Source organism: Capra hircus, chromosome 4 (genome assembly GCF_001704415.2).
Source record: "Capra hircus breed San Clemente chromosome 4, ASM170441v1, whole genome shotgun sequence".
NCBI lineage: Eukaryota > Metazoa > Chordata > Mammalia > Artiodactyla > Bovidae > Capra > Capra hircus.
In genome coordinates this window covers 3,342,513-3,366,519 of record NC_030811.1, presented here as the reverse complement: position 1 = coordinate 3,366,519, position 24,007 = coordinate 3,342,513, and the positions used below count along the sequence as shown (strand labels likewise).

The following is a 24,007-nucleotide window of genomic DNA, read 5'->3' as shown; positions in this document are numbered from 1 at the left end:
ATACTGTAGTATAAAGCTGGATAGCATGAAGCAGACAGCCGAACAGACAAGTGTGCCCAGAAACAGCCCTATAGCCCCCATCTGGGTCAGAAGAGAGTCCTGCCAGGCCTCCCCAGACTGCTGCCTTTCATCTTCCCCTCTCCAACTGCTAAGTTATCCAGCAGCCTCATTCCTATGGCAGCTCCTTTCTTGGTTGTCCTTGTAGACTCAAGCGTGCACCCTATGCTTGGGGTGCAATTTTGCCCAATATTGAACTGTTTTTGTTGTGACTCTTTGCAATCCCGTTGATGCTTTTGAACTGTGGTGTTGGAGAAGACTCTTGAGAGTCCCTTGGACTGCAGGGAGATCAAACCAGTCCATCCTAAAGGAAGTCAGTCCTGAATATTCAATTGGAAGGACTGATGCTGAAGCTGAAGCTCCAGTATTTTGGCCACCTGATGTGAATAACTGACTCATTAGAAAAGACCCTGTTGCTGGGAAAGATTGATGGCAGGAGAGGGGACGACAGAGGATGAGATGGCTCGATGGCATCACCGACTCAGTAGATGTGAGTCTGAGCAAGCTCCAGGAGATGGTGAAGGACAGGGAAGCCTGGCTTGCTGCAGTCCATGGGGGTCACAGAGAGTTGGACAGGACTGAGAGAGTGAACAATGCTAAGTCGTGTCTGACTCTGCAACCCCATGAACTGTAGCCCACCAGGCTCCTCTGTCCATGGGATTTCCCAGGCAAGAATCCTGGAGTGGGTTGCCATTTCCTACTCCAGGGGCTCCTCCCCACCCAGAGATCAAACCTGCATCTCCCTCATTGGGAGGCAGATTATTCACTGCTGAGCCACAAGGGGATGAAATTATTCCACGTATATTTCATAGTGTCTTTTCCATCTCACTCCCAGCTCTATTTGAGATTTTCCTTAGGACACTGCATGTAGCAGAAGGTTGGTATTTCCATTGAGGTATAACATTTCATCACATGGAACGCACCCCATGGTTGGCAAAATAATCATCTCCCCCACCCCAGAGATGTCCTCATCCCCAACACACGGACCTGTAGACATGTTAGTCTCACAGCAAAGATGATGAAGGTGGCAGATGGAATTACATGGTTTATCAGTTGTATTCCTGTGGTTCATAATTCCACTGATGTTGTATGCCTTTCTGTTAGACTGAATTAATGGCAGTGCTGGCATAGACTGTTCTCTTTTTCTTAATTGAAGTATGGTTGATTTACAATATTGTGCTAGTTTTCAGGTGTACAGCCAAGTGAATCAGTTATGCACAGACACATGTCTACTCTTTTTTAGTTTTTTTCCCCAATACTACAAAGTATTGAGTAGATAGAGTTCCCTATGCTACACATTGGGTCCTTATTAGTTATCTGTTTTACGTACAGGAGGATGTGTGTATCAATCCCAGTCTGCCGATTTATCCCTCCCTCCTCTTACCCCTTGGTAACCATAAGTTTGTTTTCTGCATCTGTAATTTATAGACCATTCTTGATTACAAAAATAGCTGTTACACATGGAGCTACTGGAAAGAGCCATTCTAAGCCAGCTGTTGATGTTCAGTCTTTAAGCTGGGTGCTACTCTTTGCAACCCCATGGACGGCAGCACACCAGACTTCCCTGTCCTCCACTGTCTCCTGGAGCTTGCCCAAGTTCATGTCCACTGAGCCAGTGGTAATATCTAACTATCTCCTCCTCTGTTGCCCCCTGCTCGTCTTGCCTTCAGTCTTCCCCAGCATCAGGGTCTTTTCCACTGAGTCGGCTCTTCACCACAACAGCAAGGCCGCGAACACGTCGGGACAGCCCGCCCTCTCAAGACGCTCAGGGTCACTGTCGCGCCAGCCGTCTTGGCTGCTTTTCCTTCAGCTTGAATTACTCACCTCCTGTCTCGGAGGGCGCACACTCGAGCACTGAGAATAACAAGTGTGGGTTCTTGTGGGGATCTGCGAAGGTTAGGGTTGCTGAATTTCACTCAGCATTTCCCGGGAAAAAATAACTATGCATACTTATGGAAGAGCTGGGTCTTTTCAAAGAAAGTTACACATCCAGTTAGCAGATTGGATATTTTTATATTATACATCAAGCATGTAGTTAAAATGTTCACCTCGTTTTCAGGTGTGGGTTTGGCCGTGAGATATTCCTCACAGACGACCTGTGACTCGGGTCGTATGCACAGAATGTCTTCCGAAAGCACAGTGCCTACGGGATGTTGGGCGGCTAGGCTGGGTGTCTCTATGTGACATGTGTCAGCTTCCTCGTCCCCAAGTTTCAGGAATCAGCTCAGGCTAGATAAGTAAAATAGGAAATAAAGTATTTCATGGAGAAATAGGAGTGTGCTGATAAGTCTAAGGGAAAAATTTATTCAGGCCCCAGGAGAAAAATTAGGTCAAGAAATTCAAAACCAGTGGGACTGCTCTCTCTCTCCTCTCCTTGTCTCTTTGTGTCTTGGTCTAATTCATTCCTCGTCTTCTGTCAGCCGCTTCTGTCTCCTTCAGGGTCCATATGCCAAATGGGAGCAGACACTCCCCACCCCCATGCCTCCTCCGTTCTCGTGTTTCATGACAAAGGCGAGAACAAATTGGAATATTGTTACAGAGTCCAAACTCGCAGTGCTTGCCGCAGGACAGGTCAGTAATTTGGGAAGCCAGTTGCTGGGGGAAGGCGTGAAAGTGAAAGTCGCTCAGTCATGTCTGACTCTTTGTGACCCCATGGACTATACAGGCCATAGGATTCTCCAGGCCATCCCTTCTCCAGCGGATCTTCCCGACCCAAGAATCGAACCGGGGTCCCCTGCATGACAGGCAGATTCCAACTTTATTTGGAAAACCAATTGATCAAGAAGATGGGGAACTAGTGTTCCAAAGAACCATCATGCCTGAGACAGAATTCAGGATTCTTCTGCTCTGAAAGGGGAGGGAGTAAAGTCAGATGTTTCCTGGTTCTGGTCAGCCTCCTGAGGGGATGTGTTCATCTCTTCCTTCCGGTGGTCATCCATAGGTGGGCCGATAAGGATGTTTCCTGTGAGCTAAACAGAGGTATTTGAGCATCTTGCTCATTACCTGCAAGGCAGGGTTCCCAGAGATGGGCCATTATGTAGAATTTAAGCTTATAGGCAACATCCTTTTAGTGATGTTGTTTTTTCATGATGTTTAGTGAACTCGTAAGAGAATAGAGATTCTTCCCTGTTACAATATTTTAACCCATCCCTAGAATCCTGCGGCAGAATTTTGACCCAGGTTGGGCCAGTCACTTGAGGCTGGGGCGGGGCATGGTGGGGTACAGAGTGGTTGGGGGAGCGCCATGGCTGGGGGAGGAGGGCATTTGGGATAATTTCTCAAAAGGAGTCCATGTACCTTGATAGAAGACTGTATCAGGGGCAAGCACTTTTGAAAAATTAAGCTAAATTATTTTAATCTTTGTCATTAAACTGCTGGTGAGTCCTGTCTTGGAGACTTGTTTGTTGTTTAATAGTGAATGACGGCCTGCAGGAAAGTTTGACATCAGGAAGTGAGGTGTTGAGTTTGCTTAAAGGCTGCCCAGTGTAGGAAACTTGTCTTAAAATTGCTGTGCGTTTCAGTGAGTCACGGCAAAGGCAGACATTATCTAAAATGCTTTTAAGACATTATCATACACAGCAATGTGAGATGCAAATGCTCAATTTTAAATTCTGCAACTTAATTTCATAGCCATATTTTTTACTGAAAGAGGTTTCTCTTGAGCATGATACATTGTGAAATTTCCTCTGACCTTGATCGGATCACAGTGCACTTACTTTTGTGATTTATGGAGCAACATGATGCCTTATAAAACAGTCTATCAAAACAGGTCCAAGTCAGACTAAGCTGTGAAGTTTGGAAAGTTGCCAGCCAAAATGTCAACCTTCTCTGCCCACCGAAGCCGAATGAAAAAATGGAGAGAGAATTTGGAGGAAATAGAAAGGTGGCTTTCACTCTCAGCTGCTGAGAGGGGAACTCAGTGGGCTTATGTCTCAAGAACTGTGCCCCCACCCCATGAGGCATCTAGGGGCTTATATACAGCAAGGGCTCCTAGTCAGGAGTCGGTGATGAGGAACAAAGGTGATAGGAGCTTGACTTCGTCCTCTTGCACTGTTTCAAACTCAGTCATATACTGGCACCAGCAACCCAGTCTTAGGGTCTGGTGGCTTGGTGGCTCTGCGACCTTCTTTCTGCCGTGTAACCACAAGGGGAAGCGTGTTGTCAGGGTAAACACCAGATAGGGGAGGTATTTAGCATAGAGTCAAAGGAGGAAACGTGAACTGTAGCTCCTGCAGAGTTGGGGGCCAGGAAAGCAGACTCAGTTACAGACATGCAGGATTAGGGGCAGTTACAGCCATGAGATTAAAAGACGCTCACTCCTTGGAAGGAAAGTTATGACCAACCTAGATAGCATATTCAAAAGCAGAGACATTACTTTGCCAACAAAGGTCCATCTAGTCAAGGCTATGGTTTTTCCAGTGGTCATGTATGGATGTGAGAGTTGGACTGTGAAGAAAGCTGAGTGCCGAAGAATTGATGCTTTTGAACTGTGGTGTTGGAGAAGACTCTTGAGAGTCCCTTGGACTGCAAGGAGATCCAACCAGTCCATTCTGAAGGAGATCAGCCCTGAGATTTCTTTGGAGGGAATGATGGTGAAGCTGAAACTCCAGTACTTTGGCCACCTCATGCGAAGAGTTGACTCATTGGAAAAGACTCTGATGCTGGGAGGGATTGGGGGCAGGAGGAGGGGACGACAGAGGATGAGATGGCTGGATGGCATCACTGACTCGATGGACGTTGAGTCTGAGTGAACTCCGGGAGTTGGTGATGGACAGGGAGGCCTGGCGTGCTGCGATTCATGGGGTCGCAGAGCCGGACATGACTGAGCAACTGCACTGAAATGAAAGTAAAAAAAAAAAAAAAAAAAAAGGACTTTCTTGGTGGCTCAGATGGCAGAGAAGCCTCCTGCAATGCATAGACCCGGTTTGATCCCTAGGTTGGGAAAATCCCTGGAGAAGGGAATGGTGACCCACTCCAGTATTCTTGCCTGGAGAATCCCATGGACAGAGGCGCCTGTTGGGCTACAGTCCATGAGGCTTTAAAAACTAGGAATGTTTAGGCCTGCTCACTGTTTTCTTTGTCTTTGTTCTCAGAGAAAGGAAAGAGAAAAACTCAATCCTGTTTTTTTCCTTTTCACTGCAACAGGAATGACTTAACGTTTTAAATTAATTTCATAAAGAAGCTGTCAGACACTGTCAGTTAAACTAAAGAGCATAAAATTATTTCAGCTCTGTTGTTGAATTTGTGGGTAAAAATAATGAAAAAAATTTTTAAGACAGATAATTACAGTCAATATTTTGCCTGTTTTTTCCTTTTCATCTAGGAGAACTTATAGGATAGGGGCTTGCTCTGGAAACAGTGCTGCTGAGCCGCAGGTAGCAGGTGCGTGCATGCACGCTTCGTCACTCAGTCGTGTCCGACTCTTTGCGACCCCACAGACTGTAGCCCGCCAGGCTCCTCTGTCCATGGGATTCTCCAGGCAAGAATACTGGAGTGCGTTGCCATGCTCTCCTCCAGGGGTCTTCCCAGCGCGGGGATCAAGCCCAGGTCTCCTGCATTGCAGGTGGATTCTTTACCCACTGAGCTGCCAGGGAAGCCCAGGTGGAGATGGCAGCTGCTCTAACAGTGGTGGGTTTGATTTTAAAGGGCTGTGCCCTCAGACAGCAATGTTAGGTTAAAGCCACGTTAAGTCAAATAGTCAACTTCAGAATTTCCAAGTTCATAGGAGGAAAGGAGAGTGGATCCCAGCTCAGACAGTAAGGCTGGCAAAGAGCGTGGTGGAGGACTCAGAACAGCCTAAGGATTGGGGTGTCCGTGTAGTCTAGAGAAAGATGGTGGAGAGCGTCCAGGGGAAGGAGGGCCACCTGACTGCGAGTCAGACCCCCAGGGCATGGCAGCTCCTCTCTGTCACTAAGATGACGACGATTCATAAGGAACCATCAGTCCTAGGAAGAAGGGCCCGTCAACCAAATGCAACCTCAAATTAGTGAAGTCAGCAGAAGCCTTTTGAAGGGTAAGACTCTGCCCTCCAACACGAGCCCTGCCCGCTGCTCACACATCATTGGATGTTTCTGTCTTTCAGGAGTGGCTGCCAGCCGCCCCCCAGCCCTGTAATCAGTTGAGAGTCACTAGTGGCATCAGCGTTAATCAGTGTCTCAAGGTCACAGCACTCAGCCATCCCTCACAATCACAGCTAGCAAGAATGCCCAGAGGACTCAGAGGACTCACGCGCGCTGTCACAGGAGGGGGTGTTCCAGGGAGTGGAGAGTCCCCCTTGTGAAGGATGCCCGGTCTCCACGGGGCTGCCATTCCCATCTGTCCTCTGGGGACACTTAAACTATCAGCGACCTAAACCTGGGTCTAGTGATGTCCCAGCTTTGATTTCCATTTTGAGAGCCAGAGCCCGTCTCCTAGCCTTAGTTTTCTTCGGAAAGCTGCTTGATGATAGAAGATGAAATTGATTAGCTCAAAGATGGATTATTCTGAGAAAAATAATTGAATTCACTTCCTCCTCCCCTGGTGAGTGGGCCATCTGGTTGACCTCTCTGCCTTCAACAAAGGGAAATAAAACATGCAATGGCCAGCTGTCCCGGTCGCAGCCGGCGAGGCCTGGACCTCAGCTGTCGCTGTGGCCCCTGCCCTCCTCCCACCACCCCCGTCGCTCCTGACTTGAAGTTTCCTGTGCTCTCGTCCCCCGGGATGGGGAGCTTCTTTAGGACAACCCCTAGTGTCCTGCAGAAGTCAGCCTCCAGCCTCATCTCTTGTTTTATAATATTTTTTTAATGTGCACCATTTTTTTTTCTTCCCATTTCTAAAGTCTTTATTGAGTTTTGTTACTGGATTGCTTCTGTTTCATGTTCTCGTTTTCTGGCTGGCAGGCGTGTGGGATCTTAGTCCCTGACCAGGGATTGAACCCACGCCCCCCTGCATGGGAAGGTGAAGCCTTAACCTCCGGGCCACTGGGGAAGCCTTTCCAGTCTCACTCCTGCTGGCTGTCCCTGTGTCCCTTTAGCCACAGCGCACACAGTACTTGAGGCGAGGTGGTTATTTCTGCATCACTGTGGTGGCGTCTCTCAGCTGCAACCTACACCGCCCTACTCCGGGGACCCAGCAGAAGTTAAAGTGCTCATTTCCCCTCGTTGGAGCTTCTGGTGTGAAGAGAGTGGATGGAGGAAATCTGGTCTCTGCACCCTTTACCTTCTTCATCCAGGACAGGAAGTTTGGTGTGCTTTTGAGTTTCCCCGTATCGCGTGTCAGGTGTTGCCCAGACATCGTTTGGATCACAGTCAATAGTAACACAACGTTGATTCCGGTTTCTGTAGCGTCTACAGACGTTAACGGGCTTTCAGACACGTGTGCATTTATCCTCTGACAGCCGCACTCTGGATTCCTCGTCCCCGCCCTTCCTTTCTTTTCTCCACCTTTGCAGTCTTGGTGTCTCTTGTTTAAATAATCACCCCTGAGTTTCCATCTGATTCTCTACTCCCCATCAGAAGGCACGAGGTGTGATGAAGGCGCATGGAGCTCAGGACGAAATAAGACGCTGCAGTTTGGGACTTCCCCGGCCGCCGCGTGGTTTAAGACTCTGCTCTCTCAAAGCAGAGGACACAGCTTGAATCCCTGGTCAGGTCTCTAAGATTCCACATGCTGTTCAGCACGGTCAAAATAAGTAAAATAAAGAGATGTCAGATTTTTGCAGAGAGAGCAGAGGGCCTCTCTAGCAGACCTGCTGTAAGGGCGCAGGTGGTCCCTGCAGGGGAGTCAGCATCCAACGGAGTCTTTTCTGAATCAGTTCACAGGACATCGTGGGGTCTGTAACTAATGTGACCTTGGCAAAGAAAATATCAAGCTCTGATTAGGAACTGCTAAGATAATAGCACTCTGGGCAGATGAATTTTATATTTAAAACAACCAAATGACCCAGGAAAAGGTTGTTTGGTTTTAGTTCTTTGTTTTCTTTCTGTCTGAGCTAAAAATAAGTATGAGCAACAGTTACGTCACTAGGTACGAGGGAATTGGCAGCCTTAGATGTCAGTTTGCATTAGGCTTTTAGGACCGATTGCTATTTATGGCATAGTTCATGCAATCAGACATATTAACGCTTTACTTTCTGCATCAGTCAACAGTTGCGTCTCTGACAGATGTGCAGGCAAATGCCAAAGCTCCTTCTCATAAAGGCATCTGTAGAATCACTCATCCGTTCTGCCCACAGTCCCCGGGCGCTGTGGTGCCCTGGGTTTCATACCAGGCGTCGTGATCATGAGCATCAGGATAACTTCCTTAAGTGGCTTGCAGCCTGCAGATGAGGCTCCTCAGAGGGGGCTCCAAGTGGAGGAGGGGCGTATAAATGTGTCCCCATCGCGTATCCTCTGCTCCGAATAGCACTGTTGACTGGCGTTTTCTATCATGTGCCCAGGGTTAACCCCTTCTCACAATCTGCACCACTGCCACCTGGGACAAACCTCCATCGCGCCTCCTAGTGGGTCCCTTCTGGACACACCCTTCTTTCCTTGTTCTTTGCCCTCCATGTAGCAGCTCCCCTGGGGGTCTTCTTGTGGGAGTCTGGTTCATGCCCTGCGGTGCTCACATGCCTTGCCCTTAGAGGAAACACCAAAACCTGTGCTGTGGCCTCCAGACCCTGCTTTCCTGGCTGCCCACGCCCACCCTCCTTGCTCAGCGTGGTCACCCCACCCTCATCCCCGTGGCCCCCAGGCCACTGTCTCTCTGCCGCCCTCCACTCCAGAGTGCACACTGCCTCTTCCTCTCCCTGAATTGCTTGCCTTCAGGTGTCAGCCTGTGTCTTACTCTGTCTGGAGCAGCTATAACACACCGCCACAGACCAGGTGGCTTAAACACAGATTTCTCTCTCACGGTTCCAGGGACCGAAGTCTAGCAGCTATAACACACCGCCACAGACCAGGTGGCTTAAACACAGATTTCTCTCTCACGGTTCCAGGGACCGAAGTCTAGGGTCAGGGCCCCAGCTGCTGGGTCTAGTGAGGGCCGTCTCCTTGGGTTGCAGCCAGCCGCCTTCTCTCTGTCCTCACGTGGCCTTTCCTCCACGTTTGCAGGTGAAGACAGAGGGGAGGCAGCTTTCTTGGTGGGTTTGTCTGTTTATTGTTTGCCCCCGTCCCTACACTAAGATACAAGAAAGGGATATGGGAAAAATGAAAGCTGCTGGACTTGTCGAGTTGCTAACAATGCATAACAAGTTCACAGAACAGGGCTTGGCAGAGTAAGCCTTGGATAAATATTGGATGGATGGATGGATGGATGGGGGATTCGTTCACCTTCTCAGGCCAGTGTTTAATTGTAAATTAAATTTTATTGGATCTCCACAGTATGCATGTGGTACCAAACAGAACAGGGAATATATCACAGCCTCATTCTCATCATTCTAGGCAAAAAATACGTAATGATGTTGAGAAATGCACTACCGAAGCTCAACATTGCAGGGGAAAGTTGCCCTTCTTGAGAAACGGGAACAGTTTTGCTCAAATTTTTGATCATTCAATTCCTACACAAGTTAAGATGAGGAGGTCTGAATTTGGGATGCCAAATCAGATGCTCAGGTTGGATGTTCACGGTTACTCTGAATTCTAGATCTATGTTCTGGTTATTGTTAAATACCCATGAAAAGAGCTGAATATGCACACACATCAGCCCTGGAGAGGAAGACGGGAATATGGAAACTTGGGCTCTTCTGGGCTCTTTTGGGGCTGCCGAGGTTGTTCGTGCGTTTTTCCTCTTTGTTTCCTATGGTTATTGTAGCGGTATTGCTTGCGTAGTTTAAAAAGTTACCTTTGAAAATAAAATTCGGAATTTAGTAAGGACGGTCTGCTTTCCTGAGAGTGAAATGACACTGCTTTCTAAATGCAAGAGTGTTGCCTGAAACACAGTGTGATGCATCATGACACTGCTTTCTAAATGCAAGAGTGTTGCCTGAAAGACAGTGTGATGCATCCGTGCTTAAGAAATGGCGTCAATGATCCAGAATCACCTAAGCAGACTCTGCTATCAACACCTGTTTGGTTATATTATTGTGCATTCTTCCATCTAATAATATATACTGAACTGGTTTTCTCTGTAAAATCTTTTCTTAGCCCAGTGAGCATGAAGGAGCAGAGCCTTTGTCCTTTTTCTGAACTGACCCTCATTCATTTTCCCACTTGCCGAGACATCTCAGCATCTTTCTTTCCCATGCCCTGTGTGACCGTAGAAGGTGCCCTGTGTTTGAAGTTTTCAAGATCTCTCCTCTCCACCTCCTTTCCTGGACTGGCCCTCCTGCATCCTTGCGAGCTGTTCATCCACCTTCCTCACTTTCTGGTGAAACAACCCGCTCTGTCATGAGCAATGCAAATGGGTAGAAATTCCGAAGTCTTGTTTGTTTTACATAATTTTGTCTTTGTGAAATTTCCTTTTGATTGCAACTCTGCCTTCTACAGCTCTGCAGAAGTCTTCTCTCTCTTGCATGTAATACCTCAAATAGAGACTCTAACTATTTGATTTTTGAGGTTGAACTCTTCCCTTAGCCTTGCTTCATATGACGTTTTGCAGTGTCTCTCTTTGGTATCCTCTTTATGGACATACTCTGTCCATCATTATCTCTAACGATATTCAGCCCAGACTTGGACACCATTCTGTGAGTGTACTTGGGCCAGGGAAAGGTCTACTGGAACATTGCTGCAACGTTCATTCAATTGCATTTTTGCGAGTATATTAGTTATGCTCCTGGCCACTCAAGAAATTGATGCAAAAAAAATTGATGCAAACTAAAAGTCTTAGTTGTTTTCTTTAAGTCTCTGTACACCATTTTAGTTGTCTTTTTCATATAAACTTCTACAAGGGCATCTAATATTAATCAGTTCAGTTCAGTTGCGCAGTCATGTCCGACTCTTTGCAACCCCATGAATCGCAGCACGCCAGGCCTCCCTGTCCATCATCAACTCCTGGAGTTCACTCAGACTCACGTCCATCAAGTCGGTGATGCTATCCAGCCATCTCATCCTCAGTCGTCCCCTTCTCCTCCTGCCCCCAATCCTTCCCAGCATCAGAGTCTTTTCCAATGAGTCAACTCTTTGCATGAGGTGGCCAAAGTACTGGAGTTTCAGCTTTAGCATCATTCCTTCCAAAGAACACCCAGGACTGATCTCCTTTAGAATGGACTGGCTGGATTTCCTTGCAGTCCATGGAACTCTCAAGAGTCTTCTCCAACACCACAATTCAAAAGCATCAATTCTTTGGTGCTCAGCTTTCTTCACAGTCCAACGCTCACATCCATACATGACTACTGGAAAAACCATAGCCTTGACTAGGCGGACCTTAGTCAGCAAAGTAATGTCTCTGCTTTTGAATATGCTATCTAGGTTGGTCATCACTTTCCTTCCAAGGAGTAAGTGTCTTTTAATTTCATGGCTGCAGTCACCATCTGCAGTGATTTTGGAGCCCCCAAAATAAAGTCTGACACTGTTTCCCCATCTATTTGCCATGAAGTGATGGGACCAGATGCCATGATCTTCGTTTTCTGAATGTTGAGCTTTAACCCAACTCTTTCACTCTCCTCTTTCACTTTCATCAAGAGGCTTTTTAGTTCCTCTTCACTTTCTGCCATAAGGGTGGTGTCATCTGCATATCTGAGGTTATTGATATTTCTCCCAGCAATCTTGATTCCAGCTTGTGCTTCTTCCAGCCCAGCGTTTCTCATGATGTACTCTGCATAGAAGTTAATAAATGTGTTTAAAACAAAATTTCAAATCTGAGATTATTCTTATTAGAAACAAAATTTGAAAGATATCCATTGTTTGAGCTGATGAAGACAATATCACTAATTTAATTCTTCTCTGTCTTGAGAAAGATTGATCTGGAGTATGAAATGGTTCAAATTTTGGATGTCGACTCTGAGTTTAATCTGAACAGTACTTGAGAAATGTCTGCTTTGGGTCTGTGAGTGATCTTGCACATCTGAGAGCGTAAGGAGTGTGCTACTGCAAGACATACGCTCTTCTCATTCTTAGTGAGAAGGGCTTGTTTCCTCTGTAAGCTCAGGTGAAATGAAAAGCTGCTCAATCAGTGAGATCTGATCGCTTCTTGTCATTGGCCAGTGATTTCCTCGCATAGAAAGCTCTATCCAATAGGAAAGGAGATTGGCTCAGTATACATTTTGTCATAATTTCATGCTTATGTTTAGTCTTATTTTTAAATGCTGAAAGCCACTTTTTAATAGGCAAATTAAGTTCTCGATGGCACATAAGAATGCTGGTCAAAATTTCTAAAACCTGTAGCACTCTTTCCTGCTCAAGTTACAATGGTCCTCAAACCTGGATGGCCAGTGTTAATTAGCTCACGTCAATTTTTTTCTTAATTCTGTAGCCTGGATAGCCAGTATTAAATATTTGGAGGTCAAATGTTAATTATTTGCTGTCCGGTGGTTAATATTGTCTTCATTTTGATTTGCAGCCATTTGATACATTCTAATGAACTTTCAGCCTGGGATAAAGGTGTATCTATGCCTCACATTACCTACTTTTTGACACTATCTCCATTCTGTTGCATTTTGACTTGCAGTTAATATGAGTTGCAGTCGTACTACAGGAGAGAATATTTTGTGATCTATGTATAGACAGTAGTGAGTAGTTCATTTGCGGTGTGGCCTTATGCTTAAATTTGCCCTGGAGAGTTCCTGTCGCTCTTGCATAATTAATAATAATTATTATTAGTATGTAACTATTGTATTTGTTATTGTTTATTAATATCACCCCCTTTGTCTCCCCAAGGATCCTAGTTTGGACTGTAAGTTATATAATCATACTGATTTGAAATTGCAAGTTTGGTCTCAGGAGCTAATATGCTGGATTAATTTCCTAGATTTAGTAAATCTTTATTATCCGTAGCTATGTCTCCAGATCCCTCCTCTCACCCTCAGTACCTGCTGTAATACAAATACAGCTCTGTGGAGGGGACTAAGAACCGAGAAAAGGGATAGATGGGTTACCTAGTGAAGTGAGACCTGGGAAACCTTGAAGCTTTATTTGAGGAGCTGTAGGTGGAAGAAGGTACAAGATGATGAGAAGTAGGCAGACATTGATTAACGTTGGCATTTAGTATGTGCTAAATAAACGTTTGAGTTTCATAGCTGAAATAGAAGTTCACAGTGTGGGTGTCAATGAAGAGAAAGATGAGAGAGGTTGAGGCTGGAAATTGTATCATACCTGGGTTTGATCTGATGGCATTTAATAAGTTGACTGCAATGAGAAACTCCATAGTCAGTCACCCTGTAATGTGGAACCAAGTCTGTTGGGTGGAAAAGCGTTAAGTTACAGAAAAGGCTGTAAACATAACATAATATCACTTTCTTCTTGAGATGAAGCTTTGCCATAAGATGGGGGAAGGGAGCCTGGGTCCTTTGGACCCTGAGGCAGAAGGAAGAGAGAGGAACTGATCTCCGCTTCAGGGATGAGAATACCCCGGAGCTCTTTATTTATTTTTGCCGTGTTGGGTCCTCCTTGCTGCGCGGGCCTTTCTCTAGTTGCAGGGAGTGAGGACCACGCCCCAGTTTCAGTGCACGCGTTTGGCACCGGCGGCTTCCCCTGTTGTGAGAGGATGGACTCTGGGAGTGAGAGTGCAGGAGTTGCGGCGCGTGGGCTAGGTAGTCGTGGCTCCCGGGCCCTGGAGCGCAGGCCCAGCAGTTGGGGTCCAGGGCTTAGTTGCTCCGAGGCATGTGGGATCTTCCCAGAGCAGGGATCAAACTCACGTCTCTTGCGTCTCCTGCCTTGGCAGGCAGAGTCTTTACCACCAAGCCACCGTGGAAGCCTACACCCGAGATCCTGACTTGACTGAAGTGTGGTTACTTGGTTATCTTAGTTCCTGATTTGACTCACAGATTTCTCTTTCGTGCTGCCGTTTCAGGAGCTCGTGGGGAGTAACCCTCCACAGAGAAACTGGAAAGGAATAGCCATCGCGCTGCTTGTCATCCTGGTCATCTGCTCCTTGATCGTCACCTCGGTGATCCTGCTGACGCCAGGTACTCACGTTTATTCCTGGGAAAGCAAGGTGCTGTGAGGGAGAGAGGGCATGATTTTACTTGGCGATTTTTTTCTAACAGCCTACTGTGCAATTTATGTTCCCTCGATTCTAATTCTCATTGTGCCATTTGGTAAAATGATGTAATATGCATTCAATGAAAAAGATCCATTGTACATGCTATGAATTTGTCAGACAATTCCTGACTAGGGTAAATTCTTGGCATGTATTAAAATTCAAAAATATTTGTTTATACTTGATCAGCTTAAATAAAGACTTTGCCCTTATAAATGTAATGATTTTATATGTCTCATGGTATTCTTGGGTATTCTATCAGGGATGAATTAACATTATTAAAATAATATATCTTAAGTGTGAGCTAAGGATAAACTACTTATTAGATACTACTGTTGAAATAAAGGAAGCATGAAATAGAATCAGAAATCTCTCAGGGAAGAAAAACTCACAAAAATTGTCAGCGAAAGTCTACAGAAAAAAAAAAAACATATATAGGCATGGATTATTGAAAGTTTCAAATAGAAGTTGTATAGAAGTTGAGAAGAAAGAGATAAAGCCCTTCATGAGAAAGTTCACGGAGAAAGTCATGTGTGAACTTGGACTTCAGTGGAGAGGTGAGAATTTAGTAGCAGGAGAGTGGTGAGGTTAGGACAGAAGAAAGCCTTTGCCCATAAGATAGACGTATGGGGTCATGATAGGAGAGCATTATCGCCATATATAAACTGTGTGTGACTATCCATTCTCCTTTGTTGTATTAAGTGTCAACTTGTGTGGACAAAAAGGTGCTCCAGTCCTCAATAAGTAGACTATACAGGTATGAGACTTTATGATGGAAAAAATGCATTTTTTGACAGGTACAAAAATTGCAGGCAAATTTTCAGGTATGTTTAGCTCTAATTTATTGTTGCTGTTATTGTTTAGTCACTCAGTCATGTCCAGCTTTTTGTAACCCCAGATCACGCCAAGCTCCCCTATCCATGAGATTTTCCAGGCAAGAATACTGGAGTGGGTTGCTATTTCCTTACTGACTAAGTTTGAACAAGCTCTAGGAGATTGTCAAGGACAGGGAAGCCTGGTGTGCTGCAGTCCATGGGGTCAGAAAGAGTCAGACACAACTGACCAACTGAACAACAGCAAATACCCTGAAACCAAGACTCAATAAAGAAACCACGAGAAAGCTGCAGACCAATGTCTCTGCTGAACATAGATGCAAAAAGCATAACAAAATACTAACAAAGTGAACCAAATTACCAAACCAAAAAAGCATTATATACCATGACCAAATGGGACTTATCCCAGGAAATAAAATTTGGTTTAACATATGAAAAATCAGGGTAGTACACTCAGATTTGTAGAATAAAGACAGAAAAAAAAACAATATGATCATCTCAATAGGCACAGAATAAGCGTTTGACAAAGTTCAAAATCCCCCCTCTATAAAACACAGAACGAACGAAGAGTAGAGAGAAACTTTCCCAACCTGAAAAAGAGCATCTATAAAAAACCCACAGCTCATATCATACTTTACACTGAAATGGTTAGCAGTGATCCTGCTGAATACCAGGTTATCCTTGACAAGGGGAAGAAAAGACATCCAGGTTAGAAAGAAGTAAAACTGTCTCTATTCATAGATGGCATGAACTTGTGTAAAGAAATCTTGGAGTCCACAAACACACAAAAGCATCACTAATAAGTGAGTTCAGCAACACTGGAAGATGCAAAATTATACAAAAATTATTCATATTTCTGTACACTAGTAATGAGCAGTTCAAAATGAAGTTTAGAAATGATTCCACTTACATTAGTTTCTAAGGAAATAAGACATTTAGGCATCAATTTAACAATAAAAATGTAAGACTTGTGCACTGAAAACCATGAAACGTAATTGAAAGGAATTAAAGATCTTAGCAAATGGAAAGATATCCCGTCTCATGGGTTAGAGGGTGAGCCACTATTAACACGCAGCAGTTCCCAGAATCATCCGCAGATTCAACCTGCTCCATGTCAAAGCCTGACTGGTGTCATTGCAGAACTTGACAGGCCAATTCTAAACTTCATAGGAAAATGCAAGGCTCTCAGACCAGCCAAACAATCTTGAGAAAGAACAGCTAAAGGACTTACATCTATGATATTAAAATTTACCCTGAAACTACAGTAAAGTATCGTGATACTATCTGTTGTTCAGTCACTCAGTCATGTCTGACTTCTTTGTGAACCCATGGACTGGAGCACTTCTGGCTTCCCTGTCGTTCACCATCTCCCAGAGCTTGCTCAAACCCATGTCCATGAGTCAGCGATGCCATCCAACCATCTCATCCTCTGTCGTCCCCTTCTCCTCCCGCCCTCCATCTTTCCCAGCATCAGGCTCTTTTCCAGTGAGTCAGCTCTTCGCATCAGGTGGCTGAAGTATTGGAGCTTCAGCTTTAGTCCTTCCAATAAACATTCAGGGTTGATTTCCTTTAGGATTGACTGGTTGGATCTCCTTGCAGCCCAAGGGACTCTCAAGAGTCTTCTCCAACACCACAGTTCAAACGCATCAATTCTTCGGCACTCAGCTTTCTTCACAGTCCAACTCTCACATCCATACATGACCACTGGAAAAACCATAGCCTTGACTAGACGGACCTTTGTTGGCAAAGTAATGTCCCTGCTTTTCAATATGCTGTCTAGGTTGGTCATAACTTTCCTTCCAAGGAGTAAGCATCTTTTAATTTCATGGCTGCAATCACCATCTACAGTGATTTTGGAGCCCCCAAAAATAAAGTCAGTTACTGTTTCCACTGTTTCCCCATCTATTTGCCATGAAGTGATGGGACCAGATGCCATGATCTTTGTTTTCTGAATGGTGAGCTTTAAGCCAACTTTTTTACTCTCCTCTTTCACTTTCATCAAGAGGCTCTTTAGTTCTTCTTCACTTTCTGCCGTAAGGGTGGTGTCATCTGCATATCTGAGGTTATTGATATTGCTCCCGGCAATCTTGATTCCAGCTTGTGCTTCTTCCAGCCCAGCGTTTCTCATGATGTACTCTGCATAGAAGTTAAATAAGCAGGGTGACAATATACAGCCCTGATGTACTCCCTTCCCTATTTGGAACCAGTCTGTTAGGAAACTGTTTGTCATATATGACGCCAAAAGCACAAGCAACCAAAGGAAAAAATAGATAACACTTCCATCAACATAAACATATTTTTTGTTTCAAAGATCACTATGGAGAAGGTGAAAAGAGAACCCCCAGGATGGGAGAATATATTTGCAAATCATATATTCAATAAACATTTAGTATTCAGAGTATACAAAGAGTTCTTACAGCTTAAATCATGCGACAAACAGTTCAGTTTTAAATGAGTAAAGAATTTGAACAACATCTCTCCAAAGAAATACAAATGGCCAGTAAGACTAAGAAAACATGCTCTGTATCATTAATCATCAGGGAAATGCAAATGAAAACATATTAAGGTACCACTCCATACTCAGCAGGACGGAGAGATATATATATATAATTTTATATGTATTTTTGGCACTATTTTTAAAGGTTGCAATCCATTTACAATTATTGCAAAATACTGGGTATATTCCGCACAGTAAACAATGAGCCCTTGTAACCTGTGGTGCACTCACCCGTGTGCGCCCCAGCCCTGCCCTTGGGTTGCCCTCCCCTCCCTCTCCCCACTGGTAGCCGCTGGTTTGTTTCATCTCTGAGTCTAATGCTTTTTTGTTATGTTCACTAGTTTGCTGTTCTTTTTAGATTCCACGTATAAGTGAGATCGTACAGTGTTTGTCTTTCTCTGTGTCTGACTTATTCACTTAGCATGCTGCTGCTGCTGCTGCTGAGTCGCGTCAGTCGTGTCCGACTCTGTGCGACCCCACAGACGGCAGCCTACCAGGCTCCCCCGTCCCTGGGATTCTCCAGGCAAGAACACTGGAGTGGGGTGCCATTTCCTTCTCCAGTGCATGAAAATGAAAAGCGAAAGAGAAGTCGCTCAGTCGTGCCCGACTCTTAGCGACCCCATGGACTGCAGCCTACCAGGCTCCTCCGTCCATGGGATTTTCCAGGCAAGAGTGCTGGAGTGGGGTGCCATTGCCTTCTCCTCACTTAGCATAATACCCTTCAATTCAAATCCCCCCAAAATGTATATATTTTAATAGGAAATAGCAAATATTGGTGAGGATGTGGAAAAATTAGAACCTCATACAGTACTAGTAGGAATGTAAAATTACGTAGCCTCTTTGAATAAGGTGAAGTGGTGAAAGTCAAAATTGTTCTGCCCGACTCTTTGGAACCCCATGGATTGTATCTCTCCAGGCTTCTCTGTCTGTGGGATTTTCCAGGCAACAATACTGGGGTGGGTTGCCATTTCCTTCTCCAGGGACAGATGTCCATAGAGACATTCCAATAATTGTAGCTTGCTCTGTGAGTTAGGTTTATGATGAGATCAGAGTTCCTGGGTCACTTGGACTCACAATTCAAAACAGAGCATCTGACTGGACAGGAAAACTTCCATGCGGCTGTTGGAATCTAGATGCGTAGATCTGAGAGGGACTGGGGAAGGGAATTGGGAGAGACATATACTCTTCTTTGGAGAAGGAAATGGCACCCCACTCCAGTACTCTTGCCTGGAGAATCCCATGGACGGAGAAGCCTGGTAGGCTGCAGTCCATGGGGTCGCAAAGAGTCGGACATGACCGAGCGACTTCACTTTCACTTTCTAGACTCTTCTATTTTATAATTTTGCTGATATTTTATATTAATTAAAAATTAGTTCATAAGCGTTGGGGACTTTGGCAACTATTTTTAATTAATAGAAAGGGAGTGAGATCTCCTCCAGAAATCAGGAAGCATGTTCCTGCCTTTGCTTTTCTTTGCGTACAAGTGTAGTGCATACAACGGCCATTGCAGCTCTGAGGCTGTGATTGCCCATCGCTCACTTTGGGGATTAGGGAGCAGCAACGGTTTGGGCAGTTTGCAGTTACTGCCATCCCCCTCCTCCCCAAGGCGCGTGAGCATTCCTGTCTCCCAGGATCCGAGGGCTCAGGCCTCCATCACTTCACAGGGAGACGGGAGGGCTGCTGGAGGCTCCCCTCATGCCTGCGGTCCAGGGCAACCAGGCTGGGTGGGAAATGTCTGAGACTGAACAACTTCATGCCTGGGACATGAAGTCAGTCCTGGGACATTCCTTCCAGATGCCCCACTTAGCATCAGGCAGAGAGCCGTCCCTGGGTCTCCCCAGCTGTACAGTGAGCCACGCCTCAGTCTCTCTTCTCTCAAATGCAGCTGCTAATCCTGAAAGCTTTTTACATTCAGTTCTTGTGCAGCCAGAACCGTCACAGCGGCATCTCTTCTGCAGTAAATAAGAGCACAGAACACGCCACTCTGTTCTCTGTTTGAATGCTGACGGCCAGTTGCCAGGGGCAACCACCATGAAGGTGAGGCTCTAGTGAATCCCTGAGTTCCAGGAAAGGCTTTGAGTGGGATTTCTTTTATCCGTCTGTGAAAATAAAACTGCGGCTGAGCCTGCCTGACCCTTTGGTTCTGTTGGACTTTCATAGGTAGTGTTTCTCTGGGCTGTGCTGCTGGAGGGCTGTGTGTCCTAGGTTTAGGATGGTCGGACGGGCTGGTTCAATAGCGAGTGCCTCCCATCACTGGCGTTCTGCGTCACTCTCCCTTGATGCAGCAGTGGCTTTTGTTACAGCGTCAAAATTCCGCCAGACACAAGAGGACGTCAGATCCTCCAGAGCCTTCTCAAATTCACCTATATGCAGACCGTCACATGGACTCATAATGCCTATCCATCGATCGAACGTGAAGGATCCCTGTGAGGGGCTGAGGGCATCGAGCTAAGTGCTGGATGCACTGTGGGCAGAGAAGATGCACGTATTCTCCATGACAGCACAGATCCACCAAGAAAGACAGAGAGTGCACGCGGAGAATTTCCCACCATGGCAGAGACGGGAATACCAGACCACCTGCCCTGCCTCCTAAGAGACCTGGATGCAGGTCAAGGGGCAACAATTAGAGCCAGACATGGAACAACAGACTGGTCCAAAATTGGTAAAGGAGTACATCAAGGCCGTATATTGTCACCCTGCTTATTTAACTTACATGCAGAGTACTTCATCTGAAACGCTGGGCTGGAAGAAACACAAGCTGGAATCAAGATTGCCATGAGAAACATCAATAACCTCAGATATGCAGATGGCACCACCCTTATGGCAGAAAGTGAAGAACTAAAGAGTTTCTTGAAGAAGGTGAAAGAAGAGAGTGAAAAAGCTGGCTTAAAGCTCAACATTCAGAAAACTCAGATCATGACACCTGGTCCCATTACTTCATGGTTAATAGATGGGGAAACAATGGAAACAGTGAGAGACTCTATTTTCTTGGGCTCCAAAATAACTGCAGACAGTGACTGCAACCATGAAATTAAAAGATGCTTGTTCCTTTGAAGAAAAGCTATGACAAACCTAGATAGCATATTAAAAAGCAGAGACATTACTTTGCTAACAAAGATCCATATAATCAAAGCTATGGTTTTAACAGTAGTCATGTAGGGATGTGAGAGTTGGACCATGGAGAAGGCTGAGCATGCTGGTGTTGGAGAAGACTCTTGAGAGTCCCTTGGACTGCAAAAAGATCAAACCAGTCAATCCTAAAGAAAATCAACCGTCAGTATTCATTGGAAGGACTGATGCTGAAGCTCCAATACTTTGGCCACCTGATGTGAAGAACTAACTCATTGGCAAAAACCCTGATGTTGGGAAAGATTGAAGGCAGGAGAAGGGGACGACAGAGGACGAGATAGCTAGGTGGCATTACCAACTCGATGGAGATGAGTTTGAGCAAGCTCCAGGAGATGGTAAAGGACAGGGAAGCCTGATGTGCTGCAGTCCATGGGATCAGAAAGAGTTGGACGTGCCTGAGTGACTGAACAGTCATTAGGCAAAACTAAAACAGAAGTTATAGGTGAGGCTGGGGAGCTTCCCCGGTAGCTCAGATGGTAAAAAAATCTGCCTGCATTGCAGGAGACTCGAGTTCAATCCCTGGATCAGGAAGATCCCCTGGAGAAGGGAATGGCTACACACTCCAGTATTCTTGCCTGGAGAATTCCATGGACAGAGGAGCCTGGTGGGCTCTGGTCCATGGGGTCACAGAGTCAGATACGACTGAGCAACTTTCCCTTTCGTTGTTGGTTAAAGACCTGTTGTGTTGTGAATTACTGAATCTTTGATGTAACACACGGCATGGCCATCACCTTGTCCACGGGCCCCCAAGTGCCTGCACACCCCCCTCTATCTTCCTGGTGTCTCCACAAGCCAGGGCAGGAGTGGCTCTCCCCCGTGAGGGAGGAAGTTTAGGTTTGAAAAGTAGAGCGTCCTGGTAGTAATAACACCCTGGACCTAGATGCACAGTCTTGAGTGCACCCCTTGCAGACTTGCTGCTGCTTCCTAGCCTGACTTGAAACTCATATCATGTATTTAAACAATTATCTTTTCAAGTGCTCCCTCTTTTTCAGTCTTGGATTTTGGTTGAAACTCAGAGTGCAGTATCCACTTTCTACTTAACCCTCAAATCCATTCCGAACTCCTTGGATTCAGTCTTTTGGCGAAAACATTTCTGAGTACGTGTGGGTCCCTTTCCTACTTGGGAAGTATCCTTGGGAAGGGCCGTGATGGAGTGCGCCTTTGGTGCCTCAGGCTCTCCAAGAACGTCCTGGCGATACCTTACTTCTGAGCGACAAGTACCTTTGTTCTGTAGTGCAGCCTAATTATCACCAGTTATGCACAATTTATGTTTTAAAAATCAAATTAAAAGTGTTTAAGGCAATCTTAGTTCCAAAGGGATTAACCAGATGAGAATGTGTCCTTTTCAGTCCTGTCATTCATTTCTCCCTTGCTAGTCTGTGCTCTTTTCTTAATTTCTCTTTGGAATAATAGACTCAAAGTTACCTTTTTTATTTTCAGATATTAAATATATGTCTGCGATAGGTCACACACAGCATATGCCTTTTTTTTTTTTTTTGGCAGCTATAACTCTTGTATTCTGATGAAAAGGACTCTGATAATCTTTAGTACCACAATTATGGTTGTAGGAGCTTAAAAACCCACCAGGATCATATTTGCATTAAAATATCCCTGACATTTGACTTTTATGGTTTTTCACTGTAGAGAAGATGGACACTGGTTTGTGACGGAAAACATTAGGATCCTTTAGGTGGTATAAAAACGAAAAGCCTTGGGTATTTGGAAGTCTTATTGAAGGTAAACTTTAAAGGCAAAGCAGAGGTTATCAGAATATAAGACTCATTAATCTTTTGGGTGGGAACAAAATGTAGAAATGATTGTTACAGAATGGAATTTTCATAACTATCTGATTTATATCTAATGTCTATAACTGCATTGCTAGCTCTCAGCTTATCTTTTTAAAAAAATGTTCAATTCGACCCAATAGGCTTTATTGAGAGGGAGAGAAATCTAGCAAATTAGCATACAGCTCGTAAATTAGATTCTGCTATAAGAGCATGTAAGTCAGAAACATCCAAGCCAGAAACAATCAAGCATTCTGAAATTACACCACAGTCAAAATAAGAGGAGATGGGTTTATGTGGGAAAATTATATGTTAAAATTACATATAAGAGAATCCTTCTACTTAATAGTTGCTACTGCTAGTTGTCTGAGTTTTGAAACAAAATTTCCATGGGTTCTTTTAATAGACTTGGCTTTTTAAAAGCAGTTTTAGGTTCCAGCAACATTGAGAGGAAGGTAGAGTTACCCAGGGGATAGCCTCTGCATGCCCAGAAATGGATGGTATCCCCATCATGAACATCCCTCCCCAGGTGGTGCCTTTGTGGCAGTTTATGAACCTGCATTGATACGTCGTTGTCAAAGTCCGTAGTTGACGGTGAGGTTCACCCTCAGGGAGCACGGTCTGTGGCATTGGACAGATTTATAATTGCATGCATCCGCCTTCACTGCATCGCATGGGGTAGTTTCACGGCCCTAAAAGTCCTCTGTGCCCTGTCCATTCTCCCTTCCCCTATAATGCCTGGAAACCACTGATTGTTGTTGTTGTTGTTGTTGTTGTTGCTGTTTCCATGTGTGCGTGCTAAGTCACTTCAGTCACGTCTGACTCTTTGCAACCCTATGGACTGTAGCCCGCCAGGCTCGTTTGTCCATGAGATTCTCCAGACAGTAATACTGGAGTGGGTTGCCATTTCCTCCTGCAGGGGGTCTTCCCGCCCAAGGATTGAACCCTCATCTCTTATGTCCCCTGCATTGACAAGTGGGTTCCTTACCACCTGTGCTGCCCAGAAGATACCATCTCCATAGTTCTGTCTTTTCCAGAATGCCATATGGCTGTGGACCGTGTGTACCCTTTCCAGATTGGCGTCTTGTCACTTGGCAGTGTGCGCTCGAGGTTCCTTCCTGGAGGAACTGTCATCCTTGGAGAGTTTATTTCTTTTTTTGTTGCTGTTTTTCAGTTGCCAAGTTGTGTCCTACTCTTTTGAGACCCCTGCCCCCGTGGACAGTAGTCTGCCAGGCACCTCTGTCCATGAGTTTCTCCAGGTAACAATATTGGAGTGGGTTGCCATTTCCTTCTCCAGGGGATCTTCCTGGACTAGGGATCAAACCTGTTCTCCTGCATTGGCTGACAGATTCTTTACCACTGTGCCACCAGGGAAGCCTTATTTCTTTTTCAGCACTAAATAATATCCCACTGTCTGGCTGTACCTCAGTTTCTCGATCCATTTACCCACTGAAAAACATGTTGATTGCTTCCAGGTGTTGATGGGTATGAATAAACCTGCTGTGAACATTTGTGTGAAGGTTCTGGGTGGGACATAAATTTTCAGTTCCTTTGGTAGTTGCCAAGGAGCATGATCACTGGACGGTCTGATGAGTGTGTAGTCCTGGGGGAAA

General features: G+C 45.3%; 1 protein-coding gene across 3 annotated transcripts in view; it reads left to right on the top strand.

The window, feature by feature from the left end:
* The window catches only part of DPP6 (dipeptidyl peptidase like 6), a 974,485-nt gene that overhangs the window by 587,716 nt on the left and 362,762 nt on the right, over positions 1 to 24,007 (top strand). For all 3 annotated transcript variants that reach the window (XM_018046661.1, XM_018046659.1, XM_018046660.1), the window contains exon 2: positions 13,963 to 14,077. In XM_018046661.1, the coding sequence (XP_017902150.1) occupies positions 13,963 to 14,077 (115 nt within the window). The remainder of the gene's footprint in view (positions 1 to 13,962; positions 14,078 to 24,007) is intronic.